Genomic DNA, 24,312 nt, shown 5'->3' with positions numbered 1-24,312 from the left:
TCATGGTAACAGTCAAAGTTTTCTAAAATTGTGAACTGAAAATTGCGCATAAAAAATGTAATAGCATTCCATTAAGATTCACACCTTTGTTTTGTATGTTTGAACAGAGCAGCTCTATGCAAAGAGGTATATAATTGGTTTACTATTCCACTCACACTTGGTTCTGATTCATGACATCAGACAACTCCTAGGACAGATGTGGGCATGTTAACAGTTATATATTTTGTCCTTGTTCCCAATATTTTGAAGAACCACTATACTTCAATATTTAATACCCAGTCTACAAAAGAAAACTAAAGATTTTGCAAACAAAAAAGTAACTGAAGTCCAACATAAAAAGGTATCAGTCTAAAATTTCTCTCTTACTGAGAAGGGCCCAGAATTCAGTTGGTTGACAAAAAAAATTGGACATCCATATTCTAGCCCTCAGTCTAAGTCATAAATCTTTTCTTCTTATTTCTGACTCAGTTACCAAGAAAGGACTCCATGTGGTTAAGTCAAAGATGAGAACAATATAGACAATATTAAGTCTTACCTTTAGCACAATTACTGAAATCCTCATCTGGCTGGAAATGCTGAGAATATATTTCATACATTTCTTTCAATCTGTTAGCAATAGCCTGGGTTGGATCTCTGGAACATGTCCTAAAAAAATAAGAAGAAATTAACTAATTTAAAGGTCTTGCCAAGTCACAAAGTGATAAACTATTTACAACTCTGTAACTTTACTAACCTATAAATACAAAATAGTTTGAAGAGAAACTATACACTTTCCAAATTAATCCAGGAGATCCCATACTTCCTTATTGAAGGTGTTGGTATTATCATTTTGAGTGAAAAAAATATTTGCGTGGAGCTGTACCTTTTACTGTAGTAAGTTTAATAACCTTGACCAGTACCCATTTGATGTCCAGGCCTGGACCCCACCTACCCTACACATCTGCAGTCACTGATGACAAACAAATTGCCCTCAACTGTGTCCCCAAAGGGCAGTACAACTCCCATTAAGAACTCCTGGAAGAAAACAGAATGAAGGGGTATATAATCTATACTACAAACTCACATAAAGCATTACTGGCATTCTACATTTTTTCTTCCAAAACAAGGTTTATTTCATTGACTTTTTCTTTTTTTTACTAGAAAGGCAATATTATGTTCAATGCAGAAGCATTATACAAATTGTCACCATGTGGGCTTTTCTAACAACTATATTTTTATCTTGATCATAAATATACATATTCATTGTAAAAGGGTAGCAAGTTTAGAAAATTTAAAGAAAGTAAAAATTAATTATAATCCTGCTAGAGATAGCTACTGAATATCATATGCAAGCAGAATTTTATTTATGAACACACATATGCAGGTACTTTTTTATGAAAACAGGACCTTTTGGTTTTACCTAGTATCTACTGGTAATACTTAACCCCACTAATGGTATTTAAGATTAAAGAAGCTGCTATGCCTAGTTAGAGACTGTAAAGAGATTTAGAAAATACAGAGATTAAGACAGGCTTCTAAAATGTATTTATAAAAGGCTTCTGAATTCTAGGTAAACAAGGTCCTCTGAGAAACATTACTTAAGAAGAGGCCATACAGACATAGCCTGTTGGGTGTTAATCACAATCAAGTTTATGAATAAAGCACATTTCATGAAAATTTAAAGGAAAATCAGTCAGCCTTGCTATTTAATGAGTCTAGCTATGAGTGGGAAATTACTGATATGTGTATACAGGACCTTCTTACACCATACCACCAGAAATAAAATGGGCTCCTACAGGGTCTGTGTTATCAAACCTTTAGGACTGGAGGGGCCTTGGAAGTAATTTTGTCAAGTAAATTTGCTAAAAATTATGCACAGGTAATGAGATTCAGTCTATTGTGCTTTTCACTAAAGCTCACTGATATTCTTGCCAGTCTCAGGCAGATCAAAGGAACTAAAGGCAGTTAACTTCCTTTTAGGCTAAGGGTGTTTTACATAGCTTACAGAAGTTACAGTGGTTTCCCACTGGTTATGAATATAACTCTCTTATCTTTTCAAATCTGACCCACCCTTCAGAAATTTGCTCAGGTCCAATCCTCTTCATGAAGTCCTTTGACAACTTCCATCTTTACTGATCCTCCCTTTTCCTGAAATCTTAAGATAGAACAGTTGGGGGCTGGCCCTGTGGCCAAGTGGTTAAAATTCACACACTTCACTTTGGCGGCTGGGGCTTTGCCAGTTTGGATCCTGGGTGCGGACCTAGTATGGCTCATCAAGCCATGCTGAGGCGGCATCCCCTACATAACAGAACCAGAAGGACCTACAACTAGAATATACAACTATGTACTGGAGGTCTTTGAGGAGAAGAAGAGAGAAAAAAAAAAAGGACAGGCGACAGATGTTAGCTCAGGTGCCAATCTTAAAAAAAAAAAACAGTTGGTAACAGATAGCTTGGTAGTTTATTCTATAGTCTCTGGTGTCATTAGTTAGTGTTTCCTGTACTATATTAAAGAAACCTGAATACTATGGACTGAATGTTTGGGCCCCATCCCCCAAATTCTTATGCTGAAACCTAATCTCCAATGTGATGGTATCTGGAGGTGAGGCATTTGGGAGGGGATTAGGTCATGAGGGTAGAGCTCTCCTGAATGAGATTAGTGCCCTTATAAAAGAAACCCTAGAGAGCTCCCTTGCCTCCTTCTGCCATGTTAGGACACAGCAAAAAAAAACCCCAGCTGTCTATGAACCAGGAAGCAGGCCTCATCAGGCACTGAGTCTGCTGGTGCCTTGATCTTGGACTTCTGGCCTCTAAAACAGTGAGAAATTAATTTCTGCTGTTTATAAGCGACCCAGTCTACAGTATTTGTTATAGCAGCCCAAAGACTAAGATACTGAGGAAATATAATCTTCTCTTCATACATCTTATATTGCTATGTCCTCTCCAGACTAACAACAGGACTGAGCATGCAACTGATATAAAATTATTAATGTGTGAATTAAGGCACTAATAGTGAAAAATTAAAATAGAGTATTGGAAAATGGTCAACAACTAAATCTTAGAAGGCAAGAAGGGCTCAAACTAACCTTAGAATCTGTTCCAGTTTCTCACTTGGTGCATTCCTGAGGCCTGTTAGCATGGTGTGAAGACGACTCAAGCTATGTGTAGCTGTAGAAACTGGGGTCACACAAGGGCTGTTATCCTTAATGTACCTCACACCAGTAAGTGGTGTGGAGATTCTAAGTGCTTTAGACTAAAGGGGGAAAAAAAGAACATTATTTCAGATCAGAAAGACTTTCAATTACTTCACAAATGGGAATTCAAGCGAATCGGATTTTGTCTTTACGTTACCGAGAAATTTAGTGATTCAAATATCACCATTCTTGGAATTTAAACATAACCTCACTAAGAGCCACCACTATCTATGTGAAGATGTGTGAAAGAACAATTTGTATTTTAGCCAACTAAAAAGTTTGTCTCTTAAAAGTTAAACCTTTAAGATAAGGCGTATTTCTCCATCATCCCACCTTCAAAATTCAAGCTTGAAGGCAAAAATAAGCATTAAAAAATTAAGGGTATCACTGGAAATGGAATTTCACAGCTCCCATCTACTGCTATTTTTGTATATACTCAAAGATTGACAAAAGACAGCTGTGAATTAAATCCGGCCCAAATGAAATCCACTATTTAACAAAAGCCCATCTAAACTATCAAACATGCTTCAGAGAGAGAGGATAAAATAAACATTCTTAGAGGCAGAATACAAGCCAATGCAGAAAACAACCTACTGCAGAATGGCCTTCTTCAGTCTTCTTGCCCCTCCTTTACCTTTAGTTACTAGAGTCTATCACAGTTTTTTTCCCTCTAAAGTAGACAGATCTTCAGAGAAACAAGTTTAAGTCGGCATTCTTGAATATAAATATGAAAAAGATACGACTTAATGTCAAAGAATTTAAGCATGAATACATATGTTAATAAAACATCTTTTCTAATTTTTCCAACAAATTCTGAAAGGGTGTAAGAGTGTTTTTCAATATTCAAGATATACTATATTGCCCTTTGTATTAAATGTACTTATTCTAGACACAGCTGTAAAAATACCTAGCAAAATTTTCACCTGGCAACAGAACTATTCAAGTTTCATGAGATACAGAAAAGTAAAGAAATTCACCATAAAAGAAATAAATCTATATGCTTTTTCTCTGACAAACAGGAGTAGAACCAAGATTTCCACTTTGTTTCAAAGAAATTAATTCCATAATTTTGTTTTAGGTCAACAAGGTGATCTGGGTAGATGAACTACATGCAGAAAGTTGCTGTCTGCCCTCGACAGCTTTTCTTGCTGCCAGTTTCTTCCCTGTATATGAACCAGTGCCTTGCTGGGAGAGAACAACATCTAATACTTTTGCAGGAGAAGCTACAGCAGCCAGAGCACCTCACCACACTGCCCACGGGTAGCAGAGCTTCCACAAAGGAAACAAGTACAACCACCACAAACAGCTTCCTGCCCACAGCCCTCAAGGTCAGCGTGGGGCTTCTAGGGAGCACCGTTAAAGTTCTTAGCTTAAAGCTTCCTGTGCATTCTCATCAAAAGGAGTCTTTCTTTAACTCTGGCATAAATATTAAGTTAGTGTTTTTAAAATATTAGGGTGTTCCTTTTCCAAGTAAAGACTTCTAAATTCTGGAGTGCCCCAGCGTTCTGTCCTGAGGTCTCTTTTATTCTCTATGAATTCATACCTCTAGGTAATCTCTCTTCATTCCATGGCTTTAAAAGCCATCCATATCCTGATGACTCCAGAAGATATATACACAGCCCTAATCTCTGCTGTGAACTCCAGTCTTGTATATCTAATTACTGCTCAACTTCTCTACTAGGATGCCTAAAAGACATCTCCAACTGAACACAATCATAACCCCAACTCTGGATTTTTTCCCCCAAACTCATTCTTCCCTCTCAATAAATGTCAATAGTAAATACTCATGGAACGCCTACTATGTGCCAAGCACTGAGTACAGCACTGGCCACAGCCCTCATGAAACTCATATTCTAATGCAGGGAGAAGGATAATAAACAATTCTTTCTTTGTTTCTATCCATCGATTGATCTATCTACCTACCTACCTACTATCAGACAAATTTTTCTTTTACCTACCTAGCCAGTGATAAATACTACGAGGAATACTAATTGTAGAGTAGTAGAGAACGGGAGTCCTGGGGGCTGGGGAGGATATTAGCGGTTTTATTTTATACAGGAGTCAAGTTATGAGAGACCTGAATGAAGTGAGGAAGTAAACTACATGAATATTGTGAAGAAACATGTTCTAGGCAGAGGAAACAGCAAAGGCACAGGCTTTGAGTTGGGGGTATGCTTGTTATAGCTGAAGAACAAAAAAGGAGGTTAATGTGGCATGAATGGAATGGGTGAGGAGGAAAGTGGTATGAGATGAATTCAGAGAGGTAGCAGGGCTAGATCACTGAAGACCTTACAGGCATTTGTAAGAACTTTAGCTTTTATACCATTTACCCAACTGGAGTCACCACGATTTTCTTTTTCTCACACTCTAGATCCAAACCATCAGGATATACTGTGGGTGTTATCTCCAACATACAACCCAGATACAACCGTTTCTCTGATCCAAGTCACCATGAAATGTCACCAGAATCATCGCAATCGCCTCTTAATTACTACTTTCACTCTCACCCCCATCCCACCTCCCCACAAGACATTTAAAAATGTAAATCAGTCAGTCACTGTTCTCTCTAACACTTTCCCAATAGCTTTCCTCTCCATCAGAGCAAAAGCAAGAATCCTTACCATACAGGCTTCCAAAGCCCTATGTGGTCTGCCTGTGCCTTTTGTCTCCTTCTCCCCTCACTTCTTAATCACTCTTTCCCTTATTCACTCTATTCCTACCACACTGACATTCTCACTGTTCCTCCAAAAAGCCAATCATATTCCTACCTCATGGCTTTGCACTTGCTGTTCCTCTGGCTTCAAATACATTTCCCAGCTATTTGCACAACTTGCTTCCTCACTTACTTCAGGTCTCTGTTAATGTTATGTCCTCAGAGATGCCTTTCCCAACCACCCTATCTACAATAGTTCAAGACCCATCCATTCTCCCTTCTCCTCAATCCTTTGTACGACTACTCTATTTTTCTTCAACTACCAGCATCTGATATGCTATATATTTACTTGTTTGGTTATCTATTGTCCATCTCCCCACACTAGAATATAAAACAGGATATTCATGGCTGTTTTGTTCACTGATGTATCCCCAGTGTCCAGGACACAATCTGGCATATAGAAGACTTTTAAAATATTTGTTGAATGAATAAGTAAACTAATCTTAAGTCTGGTCTTACAGGTGAGTTACCCCTTGGAATTATCCATACCGCCTCTGGAGGCACTTGTCAGCAGTTGAATATTTTCTGTGAACACCACAAACTGAAGGAAAACTCTTAGTCTCCATCATCGTAAGTGTCTGCATGAAATAACACCACACGATCCTGAAACTCAGTTTAACAGAATTTTCTTAAAAACTACAGATTCTCAAATCCTCTAGTCTCTTAGAAGAAGGCACCAATTCAGGTCAATCAACATTTTCTAAATGCCTACTATATTCAATATGTAAAGACTGTATATCACTAGCCCATCTTTTCAAAACCAACAATTATCAATCAGCATGATACATTTATTTAAATTTATATTAAATTCTTTTTCTCAGATCTAACCAAAAACTTTGAAAGTTGATTTTGAGAAAAATTAAATCAGTAAACATAAGAGATAACTTTTTCAGTTAAGGTTAAGTATGATGGGAATTTTCTTTTTTGTATTGGAAGCAAGTAAAACACACACACACAATTACCAAAATAAGAGAGAACCTCTGGCATGGCCGCTCCTGTAATTCTACTCTTCTGGCACACCTGCTCCTGTATTTCCCCTCTCCTGGCATGGCTCCACTCACCTTGTCAAAGTGCTGCTGCAGGATGTTTTTCATCTGCACTCTTTCAGCAGTCTCTGTTCCTGAACCAGTATTCAGACACCTCGACAGAGTCCCAATTTCCTCTTCAGCATCCTCTCCAAGAAATATCCGTTCATCTAAATTCCCAACAGATAAAACATACTCCTCATAGGCCTTATTGATGGCTTTACTATAGGAAAAAAAAAAGGCAAAAAAGTACACTCATAGAACTGCCATTTCAGTTAATGTTTTAAGCCACTTAGTTATTTCCTTTTTTTAACTACTAAAAGTTCTAACAATTTTGTGAAAGTTAAATTTTAGTGGGATCACTGTTAATTATAAAAACTGAGGAGTATAAATCGCAAGCTTGCTACACTATGCTCCTCCATCATACAGTAAGTCTATTTTGCTGACAGTGTTTCAGGGTGTGTACACTGTACCAACCTGCCTGCTAGGTGCAGCTTCTGGTGAGAAGCTAAATTATCTTTCCTGGTTGCTCCAAGCACCTCTGAAGACCTCAGTACTTCTATATCATCATTTTTCTCCTATATGGTTCCAAAAGAATTTCTTTATTTCAAAAATTATGATCCAAAAGCTCAACTGTTAAAGCTTTAAAGAACAGCCATACAATTTTCGATAAATTTTAAAACATGTGCTTAGATGAACAGTTGATAGAATTTCCTATTGCTTCCCTCTATTGTCTCACAAAACATATTCTAAATTTCCAGGGTATAATTAATAAAAAGAGTAAACTCTGAACTTTCTTAAGTATATAATTTAAAACATTAAAACGGTTTTTTTTTTTTTTTTAAAGATTGGCACCTGTTGACAACTGTTGTCAATCTTCTTTTTTTTTGTTCCTCCTGCTTTATCTTCCCCAACCCCCCATACATAGTTGTATATCTTAGTTGCAGGTCCTTCTAGTTGTGGGATGTGGGACACCGCCTCAACGTGGCCTGACGAGCGGTGCCATGTCCGCGCCCAGGATCCAAACCCTGGACCGCCACAGCAGAGTGCGCAAACTTAGCCACTCGGCCACAGAGCCAGCCCCCAAAACGGTTTTATAACAGAAATACTCACAAACTCTCTCCAAAGTTCCCAGGTTCTAAGAACCCAGTAAGATTTTCTTCTTTTCCCTTAAGGAGCTATGATGAAAGAAAAGATCCTTAAGTCATCATATTAATAAAATTTTTTCCCAGAAAGTATTTTCACATTACTTCTTTACTACTTACAAACCTTTTTTTCGTAAAGTTTCCTAATATAAGGTTTCCAGAAATGTTCCTTTATTCCCTTTGCTTCCAAAACTAGGCCATCATGTAAGGAACAGAGTTTCTCAATGACACAAGGTGGGTCAGAGGAAGGTTTAGAATCCTTAGCATGAAAATCTTCAGACAGGCCTATGATGTATAGAATCATAGAACAGAGACATCAGGTAGCATTCAATAAACCAAACTGTAATAAACTAAAATATAAATAATAGAGAGTATAATCAGCATATGAGTTAGCATATGAGCATATAGGAAATAGTATATACGGGCCTAATTTAACTCTATTTAAATATACCTCAAAAATAGCAAATAGAGGTAAAGTGTATCACTACTCAAAAGATTTCAATTATGTAAGTACAGATGGTTAAAAAAGGAAAATTTGGGGAGAAAATATTTGTAAATCATATATCTGACAAGGGGTTAATCTCCATAATATATAAGGAAGTCACACAACTGAACAATAAAAAATAAAACAGCCCAATCAAAAAATGGGCAGATGATATGAACAGACATTTTTCCAAAGAAGATATACAGATGGCCAATAAACACATGAAAAAATGTTCAACATCACTAATCATCAGGGAAATGCAAATCAAAACTACACTAAGATACCACCTTACACCTGTTAAAATGCCTATAATCACTAAGACTAAAAATAACAAATGTTGGAGAGGGTGTGGAGAAAAGGGAACCCTCATACACTGCTGGTGGGAATGCAAACTGGTGCAGCCACTATGGAAAACAGCATGGAGATTCCTCAAAAAACTAAAAGTAGAACTACTTTATGCCCCAGCTATCCCACTACTGGGTATCTACCCAAAGCATTTGAAATCAACAATCCAAAGTAACATATGCACCCCTATGTTCATTGCAGCACTATTCACAATAGCCAAGACATGGAAAATAATCCAAGTGTCCATCAACTGATGATTGGATAAAGTAGATGTGGTATATATATATATATATATATATATATATATATATATATATACACACAATGGAATACTACTCAGCCATAAAAAAGACAAAATCATCCCATTTGCAACAACATGGAAGGACCTGGAGGGAATTATTCTAAGTGAAATAAGCCAGACTGAAAAAGACAAACACCAGATGATTTCACTCATGTGGAATATGAATAAACACATGGACAAAGAAAACAGTTCAGTGGTTACCTGGGGATGGGGGTGGGGGATGGGTACGGGGGGTGAAGGGGAGCACTTATGTGGTGATAGTCAAGAAATAACGTACAAGTGAAATCTCACATTGATGTAAACTATTATAAACTCAAAAACAATTTTAGTATATTGTTATATGTCTAAAACACGCAAAAATAAAACATAACTTTGCAAATAAGCCTTGCATTCAAATAAAAACTACCACTGGAAAAAAATTACTGTTCAAAGTATATGCTGTTTATATGCTTTCATTTAATTATATTAGATGTATTTATCCTATTAATTCATAGCTTATTCTTGCCCTAGACCCAGTGCAAGAAAAAATATATTTTTTAAATAATGAAAGAGGAGAAATATGAAGGGAAGCATCTATATAGAAATATAAACGGTAATTAGGAAGGAAACGAGAGAAAAATAGAATACAAAGAACATTACATTTACCAAACCAGGAGTGACTGAAGTAACTAACTCCACTAACTTTAAAAATCTACGTCAAGTCAGACAAGCTGAAAATCTCATTATAGCCACCCCAAAATCGACACTCAGAACCCTACACCATGGTATTATTCAAATAATGGTAGCATTATATACTAGCTCTACAAATATTTTTTAATATTTGCTTTGTAAATCATAATTTGGTCTCTTACCATACATCATTCATAGAAATTACATACCTAAAAGCCTTCCAAACACATTGCCAAAATAATTATCATTTCCATACATCTTTTAGTTTAAGAGCTAAAGATTCATTTTACTTACTTTAGAACCATAACTACTACTCTTCTGTAGAAAGAAAGTGAAATGAAGATTCTTTCAGTAAATCCATGTTGACCTATTGTGTGTCAAGCAAGAAGCTTGACAATGTAGAAAAATACCATCAGCTCTAACGTCATCTTTGCTACTCCAAATTGCTAAATCCCTTCTTCTTCTTAAGCATATTTCAGAAACTTCTCAAGTTGTCATCTAAGACTTAAACTTTACAATATTTGTAACTGCTCTTTCCATAAATATTTTTACAGAGAGCTGAACTCCTAGTCATAAGTACTCTGGATAACATGACAATCGAGCTTTTCAAAGCACTTAGATTCCCTGATGCTGGGAAACCTGTACTATGTCTACAACACCCAAGAGCAAACATAATGTAGAAATGTGAGTTGTCCAGTAAGCTTTGATTTACAAACTTACCTTTAAAATTAGGGTTCACAAGTTCTTTACGATTGGAACATTGAAGGGCATTTCCATAAACTAAGTCCAAAGCACACAGCAAAAGATGATAAGAATTGACCAAATCATCACTAATCATGGGGAAATTACCTACAGAATTATAAATACGAAGAGTTAAATTTGAATTAACTTTACAATATTTTAAAAATAATTTCTTCTTTAGTTAAAATATTATACAACACTATACAAAGCTGACTCAAGAGCTACATAAAATGTTTTGACAAGTTTACATTTTGAAATATTACTCTCATAGTTTAATAAATTTCTAAGAGTTTAACGAAAGCCAAAACTTTACTAAAAATGCTGTTCATTCACTCAATATTAACTAAGAATTTATTAAATACCTAATATTAAATGACCAAAATTTTATCACCATTGGTTTTTCCTTTGAAAATTCTGAACAGAAACAACTTCATAAATTATCTCAAACTGTAAGAAATTGTTTTGTATGAAAATATTTTTCTGCCAAGAAAACTAATAGAAATACTTAGACAGGAACAGCTGAAACAATGATTCATATCATTATTTTTTTAATGTATGTACTTTAAAAAGACCAGAAGCTATAATCAGACTCCTAACAGTACCATTTTAAATACTTTTCTACATAGTAATATAAGCTTATACAAATTAATGCAATAGGATAACCATGAAAGATACTTAAGTTCTAGAGCTAATATCCCAGGAGTAAATTGTTGATGCTTCATAACAAAGAAAAAAGAAACCCAAACTTAAATCTATAGACATGTCATTTCTCCAGTGCTGGTTTAAGTCCAACATGTAAAACAGTTTTTACAGGCAGTTAAACAGTTTTATTATTCTTAGAAATTAAGAAATATTTCCAGATTTTTTATAACTTTAAGCATATCCCTTTTTTCACTAAACACTGCAAATATATGCTTCATATTAATTTCACATTCTTATAACATCAGATGAATTCAATTTAAATAGCTAACATACATCTGAAGAATTATTTCTAAACCTCAATATTTTCACACTTAATGCCCACCCAAATGTGCACACACACACACACACACTCTCTCTCTCTCTCACACTGCTTTGTTTCAGGCTTTTTTCTCTCCTTTCCTCTAAAGTTACCACTTACCTCTATGTACCAGGATAAGTAACTCTTTTTTCGCCTAGATGCAAACACTCAAGAAATCAACTTAAATTAAATTAAAGAGAAAAAAGTATTTTTCTGTTGCCAGAAAGGCAAATGACAATTAATAGGTTAAACTTTGCCTTGAATAACCAAACTAACTTTCGTTAGTTCCACTGTAAAGATGTTTAATATTAAAATATACTCAGTTCCTCACATGTAAAGCAGGAAGTGGCACTTTACTGGTTTCAAGCTACAAAGCAGCCTATCACACTGACAAGTCTAAACTTGTCACTGGTGTGAACTTGCCATAGAAGGAAAAAAACAGCAGCAATCTAACTTCCAACAAAAAGCTAAAATGCCCCTGAAGATCAGAAGCTAATTTAAACTCCAGGACTGTCCTAACATGATATACTTTACATGTCAAATCCTGACTTTAGAAATAAATTTCACTTCGTGAGATATTTTATCTTGCAATCAACAAAAATAACCTATTTAACCTCCAGAGTTGACTTATTTATCGGGAATGAGATTTGAGATCTCATGTGAAACAGGAAGTGGCACCTATTGGTCTTCAGGCCACAAAGCCCTTCATGATGACAAGCCCAAACTTGTCACTGGTGTGTACTTGACATAGGAAGTCAACAGAGATAACAGGCAAAAAGTTGGCTACTTATCAGGAATGAGATAATCTGGGATGCCCACATGTTGCAGAGAAAGTCATGAGAAAGGTGGCTATAAAAGAGTACAGCTCCCCTCAAATAACTAGAACTGAATAAAACCAATTAAACTACTCTATTAGAAAAGATCTTAGTGAATCATAAAAGATCATAGTGCTGGACTGTGAGAGGACAAAGTCTCTTCAGATCAAATAATTATAGACTGAACTAATAATAATAAGATAAAGCTCAAACACTGAGTTAAATGCAGAGACAAAAAGTATACCACCCAAGTTGAACAAATGAGACCAAAATCTAAGAATGATAAAATTCCTTTTTAATAGTTTATATAGTACCAAATACATTTACTCCCAAGTACAAATACACCATAAAAGACATAAACAAAACAGATAAAAATCCTACAATTCAGATATACCTGCCCACAATCAAATGACAAGATTAATATCACATATAACCCCAGCCACAGCAAGCTAAAAGTGGCAGCAATTGTTGCAGCCACTGTGAAAACAGTTTCCTTATTTCATGCCACCGATCACATCACCTTCACCTCCACTAAAGAAACATGCCAATGTGATAAAAAGCAAAATAACAGCTTATTTTTGACAGAAGAAAGATTTTTCTTTTCAATCAAGCATGCAGCTCAGGCAAAAAAGGATGAGCTCTCTAACTAGCTAGAAAGGACCAACTATAATCAGACAAACCAAACCTCAAGACCAAGGGAGTGACACATACTTGCTAGAAGGTCTTCACATCCAGCATGAAACCAAGAGCTAGGAAATCTGGATTCAAATCCTAGCTCTGTTTCTAGCAGCTAGTTTCTGGGCCTCAGTTGCCTAATCTTTGAAGTAAATAAGTTTGGTTAGTTGACCTAATAATGAGAATATCTTATATTTATAAAACTCTTTCTAGCTCTATGATTCTTTGATTTTAACTTTGCATTTTATTGGGCTATCTTAATGGCAAAGGCATTCTACCCATCTATAGAAAAAAGCTATGTAACTTATGTAACTGTACTTTCTTTTCTTCTTTAGATTACTAAGAATCATTTCTACATAGAAATACAGAGAGGACAAAAATACAACAAAAATATATTTCACTGAATGCAAACCTTGGGTAGGTTAAATAAGATGAGAAGGGAGAGAAAATAAATTGTATGTAAAGAAATATGATCAAGCACATTTATCTGAACAAAATGCAAAAAGTAATCTGATCTACTTTGAGGATGATCAGTCCCACTCAACTAAACAAGACATGTCTCATGAAAGACACAGCTCAAGATACTGGCATAGACACACTAAGGCGTTTTCAGTCCACAATTCAGGAGAATAATTGCTTTGGATGGAAAAGATGTTGTGTAAGAACAAAATTAAAAGATTTCCCATTTAATAAGAGAAGTTTTGGATACTGTAAAGAAAATCAAAAGATTCTTTTATGAAAAGCCAATACTTTAAAAACAATCTGGGATTAAAACCTTTGAGAAATTTTTCAGTAAGAATCTTTTCCTGATACACGTTACAGATTAACAAAAGCAGTACTTGAACATTTAAATAAACTAATATCTAAATAAATAATACTCTTTTCTTACCTTTTGCATATATAAAAAGCACCCAACAAAAATGGAAAACTTCAGACACTGTACAGGGCTGTCGCCTTTGGGGGGAGAAAAAAGTCATGAGATAATAGAAGAATTAGAAAAAGACATCACAAATGACTATAAATTGAGAAACAAAACCCACAGTTAGAGGGAGTGATAGCAGATTCACTTCACATGTATAATGTACAAGAAATTCTGTTCCAACTAAATATTGATAAGGAAATAGCTGAGAGCCAGGGAAAGAGTTCATCTCGGAAAGAAGAAAATTCTGAAGAACTATAAAAGCTTTTCGAGGACATGATAAATACAGTAGAAAATAAAATGAGTAACAACAGTTCTTTTGATGGCATCAGCGAGGCTAATGTTGCCTTAAGACCCAGGTACGTACTTAGATATTTCCCCAATTTTTTCCCCCTATCCTAGCTGATGAACTCTAAACCCTTCCTCCCTAAAGACATTCTAGAATATAGCCAGTCACAAAAGGACTTTTTAATGTAAATTCTGGGCTTCCTATAATTCCTCACACTTCTATCATTAAGAATTTCCTGCTGTATTTTGCCAGGTCGTCTGCTAAAGAGAGTTTCCGACCTGTTTTAAGCTTGGCTTTTCTATCAAAACCTCTGCCAATGTTTAGATAAGACATCTGTTATTTCCACATCCTGACAGCCTTATTCTAAAAAGGAGACAGGTTTAGTTCCCGCACTGTCATTAGTTACGTACACTTGCTCTCCATGTGCCTTAGTCTCTTCATCTGCTAAAAGATTATTCTACTTGGGTATAATATTGTACTTAATTCACCAGTCCATGGCAAGGATTAAATGTCAGCGCCCTGCTTTAAAAGTAGCCTCCTACCACAGGCATGTGATAAACTATCTAGCTTTGATGTCTAACAAGATAAAACTCAAACTTTTTAGCTTAACACTGAAGTCATTCTAAAAACTGGCTCTAGGGGCCGGCCTGGGGGCACAGTAGTTAAGTTGCACGTTCCACTTCGGTAGCCCAGGGTTCAAATGTTCGGATACTGGGCGTGGACCAACGCACTGCTTGTCAAGCCGTGCTGTGGCAGGCATCCCACATATAAAGTAGAGGAAGATAGGCACGGATGTTAGCTCAGGGCCAGTCTTCCTCAGCAAAAAGAAGACGACTGGCAGCAGATGTTAGCTCAGGGCTAATCTTCCTCAAAATAAAATAAAATAAAATTAAATTAAAATAAAAACTGGCTCTATAACTCTAGAACAAACCTAACCTACTCAGCCAAATGTCTTCTTGCTTTGCTGCTTCAGTGTCTTCATTCTTTATCCTCTGCATAGAAGGCTCTATATCTCCAAATTCACCTAGGAAAATCCAACACACTGTTGAAGACCTATTCTACTTATTCCATGGAACCTTACCTGACTGGCTCACACAGAGGGGTTTATTTTTGCCTACAAAAGTCCTACACTTCTATTATCTTTTGCATTTATACATGCCTCCTCTCCCTGACTATCCTGTACACTCTCAAAAGACAGCGTCTGTGGGTTTTTGGCTTTTTTAAATACTTGTGACCTACATGATACCTAATAAAGTACTTCACACAGTAAGCTCTCAATAAATACTCAGTGACAAACTTTCAAGGCTGGTGTGGTGAGATGCAGTACAGAGTCGTGGTGAAGCACGTGGGTTCTGCAGGCAGACTCCCTGAGTTTCAATAACGGCTCCACACTTACTAACTGTGTGACCTTGGCCAAACTACTTACCCTCTCACGGGCTTATTTTCCCCCAGCTGTAACAACAGTATTAACTTCATCAAGTTGTCATAGGGATTAATTGAAGTAAATACATGTTTAAGTATTAGAAGATTTCCTGCCCCATAATAAATGCTCAGTAAATGGCATACATCATTATTATTATTATCAGTCAAAAGTACTATTAAAAAGCATACAAAGTGACATAAATGTAAAATTTTTAAATAAAGTTATCTTATAATTTTCTTAATTAGAATTAGGTAGTATATAAACCCTAATAAATATCAAAGCAAGTACAATCAGAAATCATTTTCTACAACACTCCAAAAAAAAGAAGATATCCCATATCTTTCTATAAATGATCACATCAGCCTCACTCAGACTTGGAACAAGGCTTCTATCCAAACTTTAAATTCTTAATCGTAAATAGCCAATTCCCCAAAACTGCAAGCAAACTAGACCAGCTGCTTCCCTATCAGTGGGGTCAACTATAAAAAAATGTAGTTTGTTTTATTTTTAAAAGGTGCTCACTCACTGTAAACATCCTTCACAATTTGGGAAAATTTCTATATTGAAAGAGAAGCAAACATTATTCATTCGTTTATAATAACTCCTTTTCCCCTACTTTTCTTGTCAATGTTTTCCTAGTTCTATTTTTTTTTAAAGATTTTATTTTTCCTTTTTTCTGCCCAAAGCCCCCCCAGTACACAGTTGTATATATTTTAGTTGTAGGTCCTTCTAATTGTGGTATGTGCGACGCCACCTCAGCATGGCCTGGTGAGCAGTGCCATGGTCCGTGCCCGGGATCCGAACCAGCGAAACCCTGGGCCACTGAAGCAGAGCATGCGAACTTAACTACTCGGCCATGGGGCCGGCCCCTCAAGTTCTATTTTAAGAACAAATTCCCACTTCTACTTTATGAAAAAAACTTTCATGATAAAGGTAGAGAATCTGTATCCCATAACTGCCCCTATCTATCGGGAAAGATGGAAAACACTGAGCCAGAGTAAATGTATAGACTTTACAGACATGATCAGAAAGCACAAATTCCTAATAGTTTCAGTTCCCCTATTCTCTCCCCAATTCAGTTTCTCTACTCTTGATTGCTGTAAACATCAAAATAGAGAAGCCATTTCAGGGAGATTATTACTCAGTTTGACATAAAAGTTAAATAGTAGAAATAATCGATAGGTATTATATATAGAAAATAACAGAAATAATGAATATGGTCAATAATAGAAAATTAAGTAGTCAAATTCTATACCTAAGGTGGCTAATGGGGTAACATATCTAAGGTCTGACTTTTGTATTTTTGGTTGCTTACACGAAAAGGGAAAGTTTATGTAAACAAAGACCCCATACACTGTGCAATCTGAAAGAAGTCAAATTCTTCATGAAAAGCAAGAAGTTATTATTAAAAGAAAGCTACTGGAGAAACAGATTATGAAATCACATTTGTTTTTTAAGACTAGCAAAATACACTGAGGGATCAACACTGTAGCACAAACAGACATGTGTATTCCTGACTAACAAATATAAAAACATACCGCTGTTTTCTTCCTCTTTGTTGACGAGGCTGCTCCTCTTGAGGATATTTAAAAATGTCCTGGAAGATGGGTTCGTATTTCTTAAAAATTACAGCAGAAACAGTGAAGTTTCTTTCTAATCTCTCAGTACGTTCTCTGAAATGTTGGGGTAGATTTGCCATGTCTTCCCACTTCTTCATCTTGTTAAAAAATTCAATTAAGCTGATATTAAAAATAAAAAATGACATATTTTCATAATTAACACAAAGGTAAATGTATAAATATAGGTAATTAAAAGTAAACAAAAATTAACTCATTAAATTATATTACATTTAGACAGTGATATAAAATCACAACTTGTGCCTCTGACTAGCTTAATCTCTTACAGATTGGTTTATTTCTTTTATCTTCTTAATCTACTTTTCTTCCGAGATTACCTGTGGGTTTTTAAAAAATTATGAAATATATAAAAATACAAAATAAATAATTAACAATTAACCGAGTAACATAACCAACATTCATGTACCCAAATGCCAGATCTAACGAATATTAACATACCGAATCAATTTTGCCATATTTGCTTCAGGTTCCACATAAACAGCCAGAGTTCCCATTTGTACTCCTTCCCAATCCCATTCCCCACTCCTCTTCCCAGAGGATAACCAGCATTCTAAAGTTAGTCTGAACCCTTCCCACTCCTGTTTTTATACTTACTGTACTTACTATGTTTACTATACGAATATATATGTATCCATAAACAGTAAGTAGTATCTTTTGTATGTGTGGTTTTAAAATTTTATATAAATGGTATCATTCTGTAAGTAGCATTCTGCAACTTGCTTTTTCATTCAATAATGTTTCTGAGATTAATGTTGATATATGTAGATCTAATTCATTCATTTTAACTGCTAAAAATATTCCTTCATATGAACTTTCATGATTTTTTAAATTCATTCTCCAGTTGAGCTTTCTAATTTTTCATTATAACAAAAAATGCTGTAATGAACACATTCTTGTACAGGTATGTAACAGTTTCTTTAGAAACTACCCCAAGAAGTAGAATTACTGAGTCAGAGAATGTGCATTTTCAATTTCACTAGATACTGCCAAATTTCCCACTAAAGTGATTGTGCCAAGTTATACTCTCACCAGCGTACACCAGCAATACAGAGGTCCTGTTTCCCCACATAAAGACCAAACTTGGTATTTACCAGACTTCAAATTTCCCCTACTGATGAGAATGAAATGCTATCTTGTTTTTACTTTGAACTTCCTTGGTAACTAGTGAGACTGAACATCTTTGCCTATATCTATTAGCTATGTGGAGTTTTGGCCTTTGTGAAATTGTTTTATTTACCCATTTTTTAGTTGCTGTTTGTCAATTATTTAAACATTTGATAGTAGTACTTGATATAATTCTGGATACTGATCTTTAGTCAGTTATATGCATTGTAAATATCTTCTCCCAATCTGCTCTTTGTTTTTAATCCATCAGTCTATTATGGCAGAAAAGTAAATAATCTGAACCCATAGGTAAAAATTTAAAGATAAAAACTGAGTTTTTGAAATGGAAATAAAACTGAAGCCTGGGATTGTATTACTTGCATTAAAATGTTAGATAACTTTAGTTTACTATAGCTTATAATCATGATTCCATAATTTGACCTTTGCTTCTAAAGTTCCTTGTCCATCACTTAAGTGGATTACTCTGCCTTCACTTCTTTTCTTGGTAACGATTATGCTTTTGCATCTTATTTAAGTTCACTTCTGCAGGTTTACAGCCCAGGTGTTCAACTCTTTATGCACTGCCCCTTGTTCTGAAGCCTAAATATAACTCAGGATGGAGTTCAAGGTTAATAAACAGACTACGGCTAAAATATTACATTTCTTGTTAATTATTTTAACAGTAAGTGATTTTTTTTTTTTAAAGATTTTATATTTTCCTTTTTCTCCCCAAAGCCCCCCGGTACATAGTTGTATATTCTTTGTTGTGGGTTCTTCTAGTTGTGGCATGTGGGACGCTGCCTCAGCGTGGTTCGACGAGCAGTGCCATGTCCGCGCCCAGGATTCGAACCAACGAAACACTGGGCCGCCTGCAGCGGAGCACGCGAACTTAACCGCTCGGCCACGGGGCCAGCCCCCAGTAAGTGATTTTTTAAACCCTTAGGTCCATAAATTTTGACAGTGGTATTTCTCCCTAAATTGCCAAACATCCTTTTCCCACCAATCTTTAATAAGCCCTAAGAGAAAATTCACCCAAAGGCACAAATAATAAATGTAATCAATTCAATTACACAACAGACAGAAAAAGCAATTTCTGCCTCTTCTTTAAAACATTATTTGACTTTTTCTATAATTGATTATAATAGTGTCGCTTTTCTCCAAAACAGGAAACTGAGAAGTATTTACATGTACTGTTTATACTAAGTTACAAGTCCTGTACCTGTAGCTCAAAGTTTAATACCATATAGGGGCCGGCCCAGTGGTGCAGCGGTTAAGTGCGCACGTTCCGCTTTGGCGGCCCGAGGTGTGCTGGTTCGGATCCTGGGTGTGGACATGGCACCGCTTGGCAAGCCATGCTGTGGTAGGCGTCCCACATATAAAGTAGAGGAAGAAGGGCACGGATGTTAGCTCAGGGCCAGTCTTCCTCAGCAAAAAGAGGAGGATTGGCAGCAGTTAGCTCAGGGCTAATCTTCCTCAAAAAAAAAAAAAGCAAAGAAAAAGCTTTCCTAAAGTTTCTCAATATCCTTATTTAGACTTCTCCCTTTGTAATCACAATGATGAATCAAAACCTTTAATAGTAAATAGTAATTTAATACCTTAAAATTTAAATATTTCTCACCAAAGAAGTAAAATATAATGGACACTAACTTAGATGTGGTAAAGAAAAACCATGACCTAGCTTCTAAATTCAGTACTCCATAGGTACAAATGCTCAGAAAATGATGAGCAAAGAGAATTAATACCACCATGATGATTTTCAATTAGTCACACTACTTTTCAAACTCTAACATAGTTACCTCTGCTCTGAACATCGGAGGATTCTAGTTAAAGATACATAGTTTCCTTCAACTGTCCCTTTGCTTACAGTTGGCACAGATTTTCTGCAGGCCACATATAAGGCACACGCTAACCAGTGAAGATCATTTCCCTGTAAAATAAAACAAAATTGACTTTTAGCTAATGAGCTACATATATTTCAATATAAAAAAATTCTTGTGTTTAAACTGAAAGTGTTATTTATATGTTTGTGAGAAATTGTAATTTCAGTGATGGCCGGATCCCATGTGTTCTTTTTATAATGTGACATGGACATTCTTCCACTCAGTGGTAGGAGTCTGGGTTCCCTTACTTTGAACTGTCTTAACCAATAGCATAGGTGAAAGTGATACTATGTAACTTCCCAGATCATAAAAGGCAATACAGATTCCACCTGGCTCTCTCTCGGACATGTGCCTTGGGAGTCCCAACATGAGAGCAGAATACCTTGGGCAAATTACTTAACAGTCGCAGAGGCTCAAGTTTCTCATCTGAGGACTGTGAGAATTAAATGAGTTATAAGTATAAAGCACAGAAAATACAAGAAATCAAAGATAAAGTTCTATAACCGGTATTCTGTATTAAATACCACTTGAGCTTTATTTTCCATTGTACACTTCCATGAGCCTGACATCCCACATTATCTCACAGCATACCTGACTACAAGCTCCACAAGGGCAGGAATTTTTACGTTTTGTTCACTGCTCCATCCCCCGCACCTACAACACTGTCTGGCAAAGAAGAGGTGATTAAAAAATACTTGATAAGTGACGAAATATTCATTCATTTATTGGGTAAACTGAGCTAAGAATGTGAGATCGAAGTCTTAAAAAAATTGAGTCATCAGACGTGTTTTCAGAAATAATTTACTAATAGTCTATCATTTGTCAGTTGCTTATACACTGACTTCATATGACTTAACCTCTATGAGTTGAAACATCACAACTATATGGTGATAATACTTGTTTTATCTAATTTACAGGATCATCCTGAGGGTAAAAAAAGAGCTTATTTGGAGGCAATTACGCCCATCACCAAGAAACAGTCCTTCTCTTTGCCTGACCACAGGGACCACCGAGAAATACAGAGGAACATTCAGCCCGAACGCCTAAGTATATGAAGAGCTTTGTCAGCTCTAAAGCACCGTCTACATGAGGGCTTCATGTGCCAGAAACTACACGTTACCTTATTTAGCCTTTAGAACAGCTCTGTGGGGTAGGTACAAATATTTCAAATTGACATATCACAAAATTCAGTTTTGGAGTGGTTAAGTAAATTGTCCAAAGTCACCCAGGTCTGTCAGATTCCAAAGCCACTGTATCAGTCGCTTTTCTTGTTTTTTCTTTTTTTTTTTTTTTTTTGGTAGATATAACAATGGGGAGAAGAAATTCAATTAAACTTCTATTAAGGCAAGAATAAATTTACAATAACCTTAGTGATTGATCCCTACGCAAAAACACCCAATTATAGTCAACTAATACCTTGCTTCGGCCTCCTCACTCTGAGCCCATTTGCCCTCCTCTTCCCACAAACTGTACAACAACTTAAGAAAATCCTCGGGCCTCCAGTTTAAATGCCACCCACAGGCCGGCGCACGGCGGATAAACATCCCGACTTCCGCGTCACTTCCCATTGGCCCGCAGAGGGGAGGCGCCTACAGAGCCGAGCCTCACTGGCTGGAATGGCCATTTTTCTCGTCGGCAAGCCCGTCGGAAGAGAGGGACGGAACACGCCTAAGTCACGGCGACTACTAGCGTCCTGTGCAAGGGCTGGGCTCACCAGAAGGCCCTAAAAGACGGACGGGGCGAGTGTCTACGCAGGAGGCAGAAGTCCGGGCCCTGGCCCGGGGCGGTCCGTCTTTGTTGACACAGACCCAAGCACAGCCCGAATCCGCACGCGGGGGCCCACGGCGCCGCGCCCGGACAAAGGCGCCCGGCCGCAGGGCAGCTCCCGGGGCCGCCGGAGCCCCCCGAGCCCGCAGGGCCCCGCCCCCTCCGACGGCCCGGACGGCCGCACCCGTGCGCTCTGCCCAAAGGTGCTGCATTCTGTCATCGTGAGCCCGGCACGACCCCAGCCTTGCGGCGCTCCTTCAGGGCAAGGGGCTCCCCCGCGGCAGCCGACAGGGAAGAGCCGCGAGACGGGTTCCCTGCGGCAGCTAGACGGCTTGGCAAACCCAGCCTCCCGGGACGAGGGTGCGCGGAGGGTCCCCGCCCCCTCCAGGCGGCGACCGGAGCCCGGCCTGCCGGGGCAGCCCCGCGGGCGCGGCCGTCCCCGCCGCGACCCGGCCCCGAGAGGCGCTCGCCGGCCGCCGGGCGTACCTCCAGCGTGTAGCTCTCGCTCATGCTCCGGTAGCTGTCCCAGGCCTCGGCCCGTGCCGCCTCGTCCATGTTGAGGCGGCTGCACAGCTCGTCGAACCGCTGCTGGGTCTGAGGGGCTGGCGACCGGGCCGGCTGCCCTGCGTCCTCCGCCTCGCCGTCGTCGTCCTCCTCCTCATCCGAGGCTGCCGCCGCCGGAGGAGGAGGCGGGGGCGGCGGCGACTGGTCGCCTCCCGACGGCATAGCGCACCCTGGGCGGCCGGTCCTCAGGTGATGTGAGGGCCCGGGCCCGCAGCCATTCAAACCGCGAAGCGCCCGCCTGTCGCCGCCCGCACGGCGACTGCGCCGCTGCCAACGGCGCTGGACCTCACGTAGGCACCCGTAGTTCTGAGCACGGCCTGCCGGGAAATGTAGTTCAGGCCGGAGGCCCGCGGGGGTCAAAAATCATATTTAAAAAATCAGCTCGCCCAGTCCCCCCGGGCTGAAATAAAAGCAGCGTCTGTACGTGTTAATTACTACCTCCCCATCGTAATACGATTCAGCAGGGATGTATTGAAGACCAGGCATCCAAGAAACATTGACATATGAAGGTTTAGGTCCAAGGTGTCCCCAGAAATAATACTCGTCACCTGGGTGTCCTTATCTAAAACAATAAGAATAATAGCAAGGGCCTGTATGCGTAAGTAGAAATTTCGTCGTCGCTCCTAATTTCTAGTTCTTTCCTATGATTTAATTTTATGTTTGCTTTTCAAATAATTATTGGATTTTTTTCAAAGCAGTAATTCTTTTTTTTTCCCATAGGGCAAATTTACGTTCACTGTAAGTGACATATTTCTACTATCCTCAGTCCCTCAACTGGCTTAGCTTTATTCCTTTATTTTTCTTTTTCCTTTCACATCTATAGTAGACTTGAATCACCTTATTTTCCGTCTTCTTTGATTTGTAAATGGATATAGTGTAAAACATTTTCATGCTCGAGGAGGCATGAGGCATTGCTGTTTTGCTATGGAATCACTTTTCTTTCTCTTCATTGACTCTTTGAACCAGCTGCCGTACTGTGAGGAAGCCCAGGTCACTTGGAGAAGCCTATTGTCAAAGATAAACAAAGCTGGACATTAGTTAAAGGGGTGGAAACAGATTTTATTCAGCCGCTACTGACAGTAAGGGAAAGACCTCAGCTCCATTCTGATTTGTGCAGAGGCAACTGGGCGATTTGAAGGAAGGGTGAATGGGGCCATCCCGATGGCAGTGGCATGCTAGTTACATTCGGGGCCCTGCTTTGGTGGCCCAGGGTTCACTGGTTTGGATCCTGAGTGCAGACCTACACACTGCTCGTCAAGTCCTGCTGTGGCAGGTCCCACATGGAAGAGCTAGAAGGACTTACAACTAAGCTTTAGGGAGGAAAAAAAAGAGGAAGATTGGCAACCGATGTTAGCTCAGGGTCAGTCTTCCTCACCAAAAAGTATACCTTAAGTAAATAAATGAAATAAAGGGAGCATGAAGGAATAGTGATAGGGAGCTCAAGCAAAAAATTACAAAGATTTGGCAAGTCTAAATGTGACTAGGCCAGCTGTGTCTGCTAGCTGGCAATTCGTTGAAGTTAAGATTGTGTTCTCCCACAGAGACGGGGAAACAGAGGCCCTGTCCTTCCTAATGACTGCATTTTTCAAAGGGATGGCTTTCAGGTCGTTGAGAAAGACACTTCTGATTCGTCTCCTGATTTGT

At 38.0% G+C, this 24,312-nt stretch overlaps 1 protein-coding gene across 7 annotated transcripts in view; it reads right to left on the bottom strand.

Annotated features, from left to right (window-relative positions):
• Window positions 1-22,982, bottom strand: part of RBL2 (RB transcriptional corepressor like 2) — a 77,468-nt gene extending 54,486 nt beyond the window's left edge. For 3 of the 7 annotated variants that reach the window (XR_011538431.1, XM_070613654.1, XM_070613653.1), the window contains exons 1-10: window positions 22,591-22,981; window positions 20,254-20,384; window positions 17,255-17,455; window positions 13,975-14,039; window positions 10,575-10,703; window positions 8,180-8,340; window positions 8,024-8,088; window positions 6,947-7,133; window positions 3,065-3,231; window positions 536-645 (exon numbers count right to left, since the gene is read on the bottom strand). Coding sequence is in view for 6 of the 7 variants with exons in the window: in XM_070613654.1 (XP_070469755.1) it covers window positions 536-645; window positions 3,065-3,231; window positions 6,947-7,133; window positions 8,024-8,088; window positions 8,180-8,340; window positions 10,575-10,703; window positions 13,975-14,039; window positions 17,255-17,455; window positions 20,254-20,384; window positions 22,591-22,830 (1,456 nt within the window). In the remaining variant the exon portion in view is untranslated. Of the gene's footprint in view, window positions 1-535; window positions 646-3,064; window positions 3,232-6,946; window positions 7,134-8,023; window positions 8,089-8,179; window positions 8,341-10,574; window positions 10,704-11,715; window positions 12,305-13,974; window positions 14,040-17,254; window positions 17,456-20,253; window positions 20,385-21,753; window positions 21,886-22,590 lie in introns of those variants that run through there. The other 4 variants (XM_070613656.1, XM_070613655.1, XM_070613657.1 and 1 more) reach the window with 3 other exon arrangements.
• Window positions 22,983-24,312: the final 1,330 nt, after the last annotated feature.

The sequence above is a fragment of the Equus przewalskii genome, chromosome 3 (assembly GCF_037783145.1).
Source record: "Equus przewalskii isolate Varuska chromosome 3, EquPr2, whole genome shotgun sequence".
In the NCBI taxonomy this organism is placed as follows: domain Eukaryota; kingdom Metazoa; phylum Chordata; class Mammalia; order Perissodactyla; family Equidae; genus Equus; species Equus przewalskii.
This window is presented reverse-complemented; position numbering and strand designations above follow the sequence as displayed.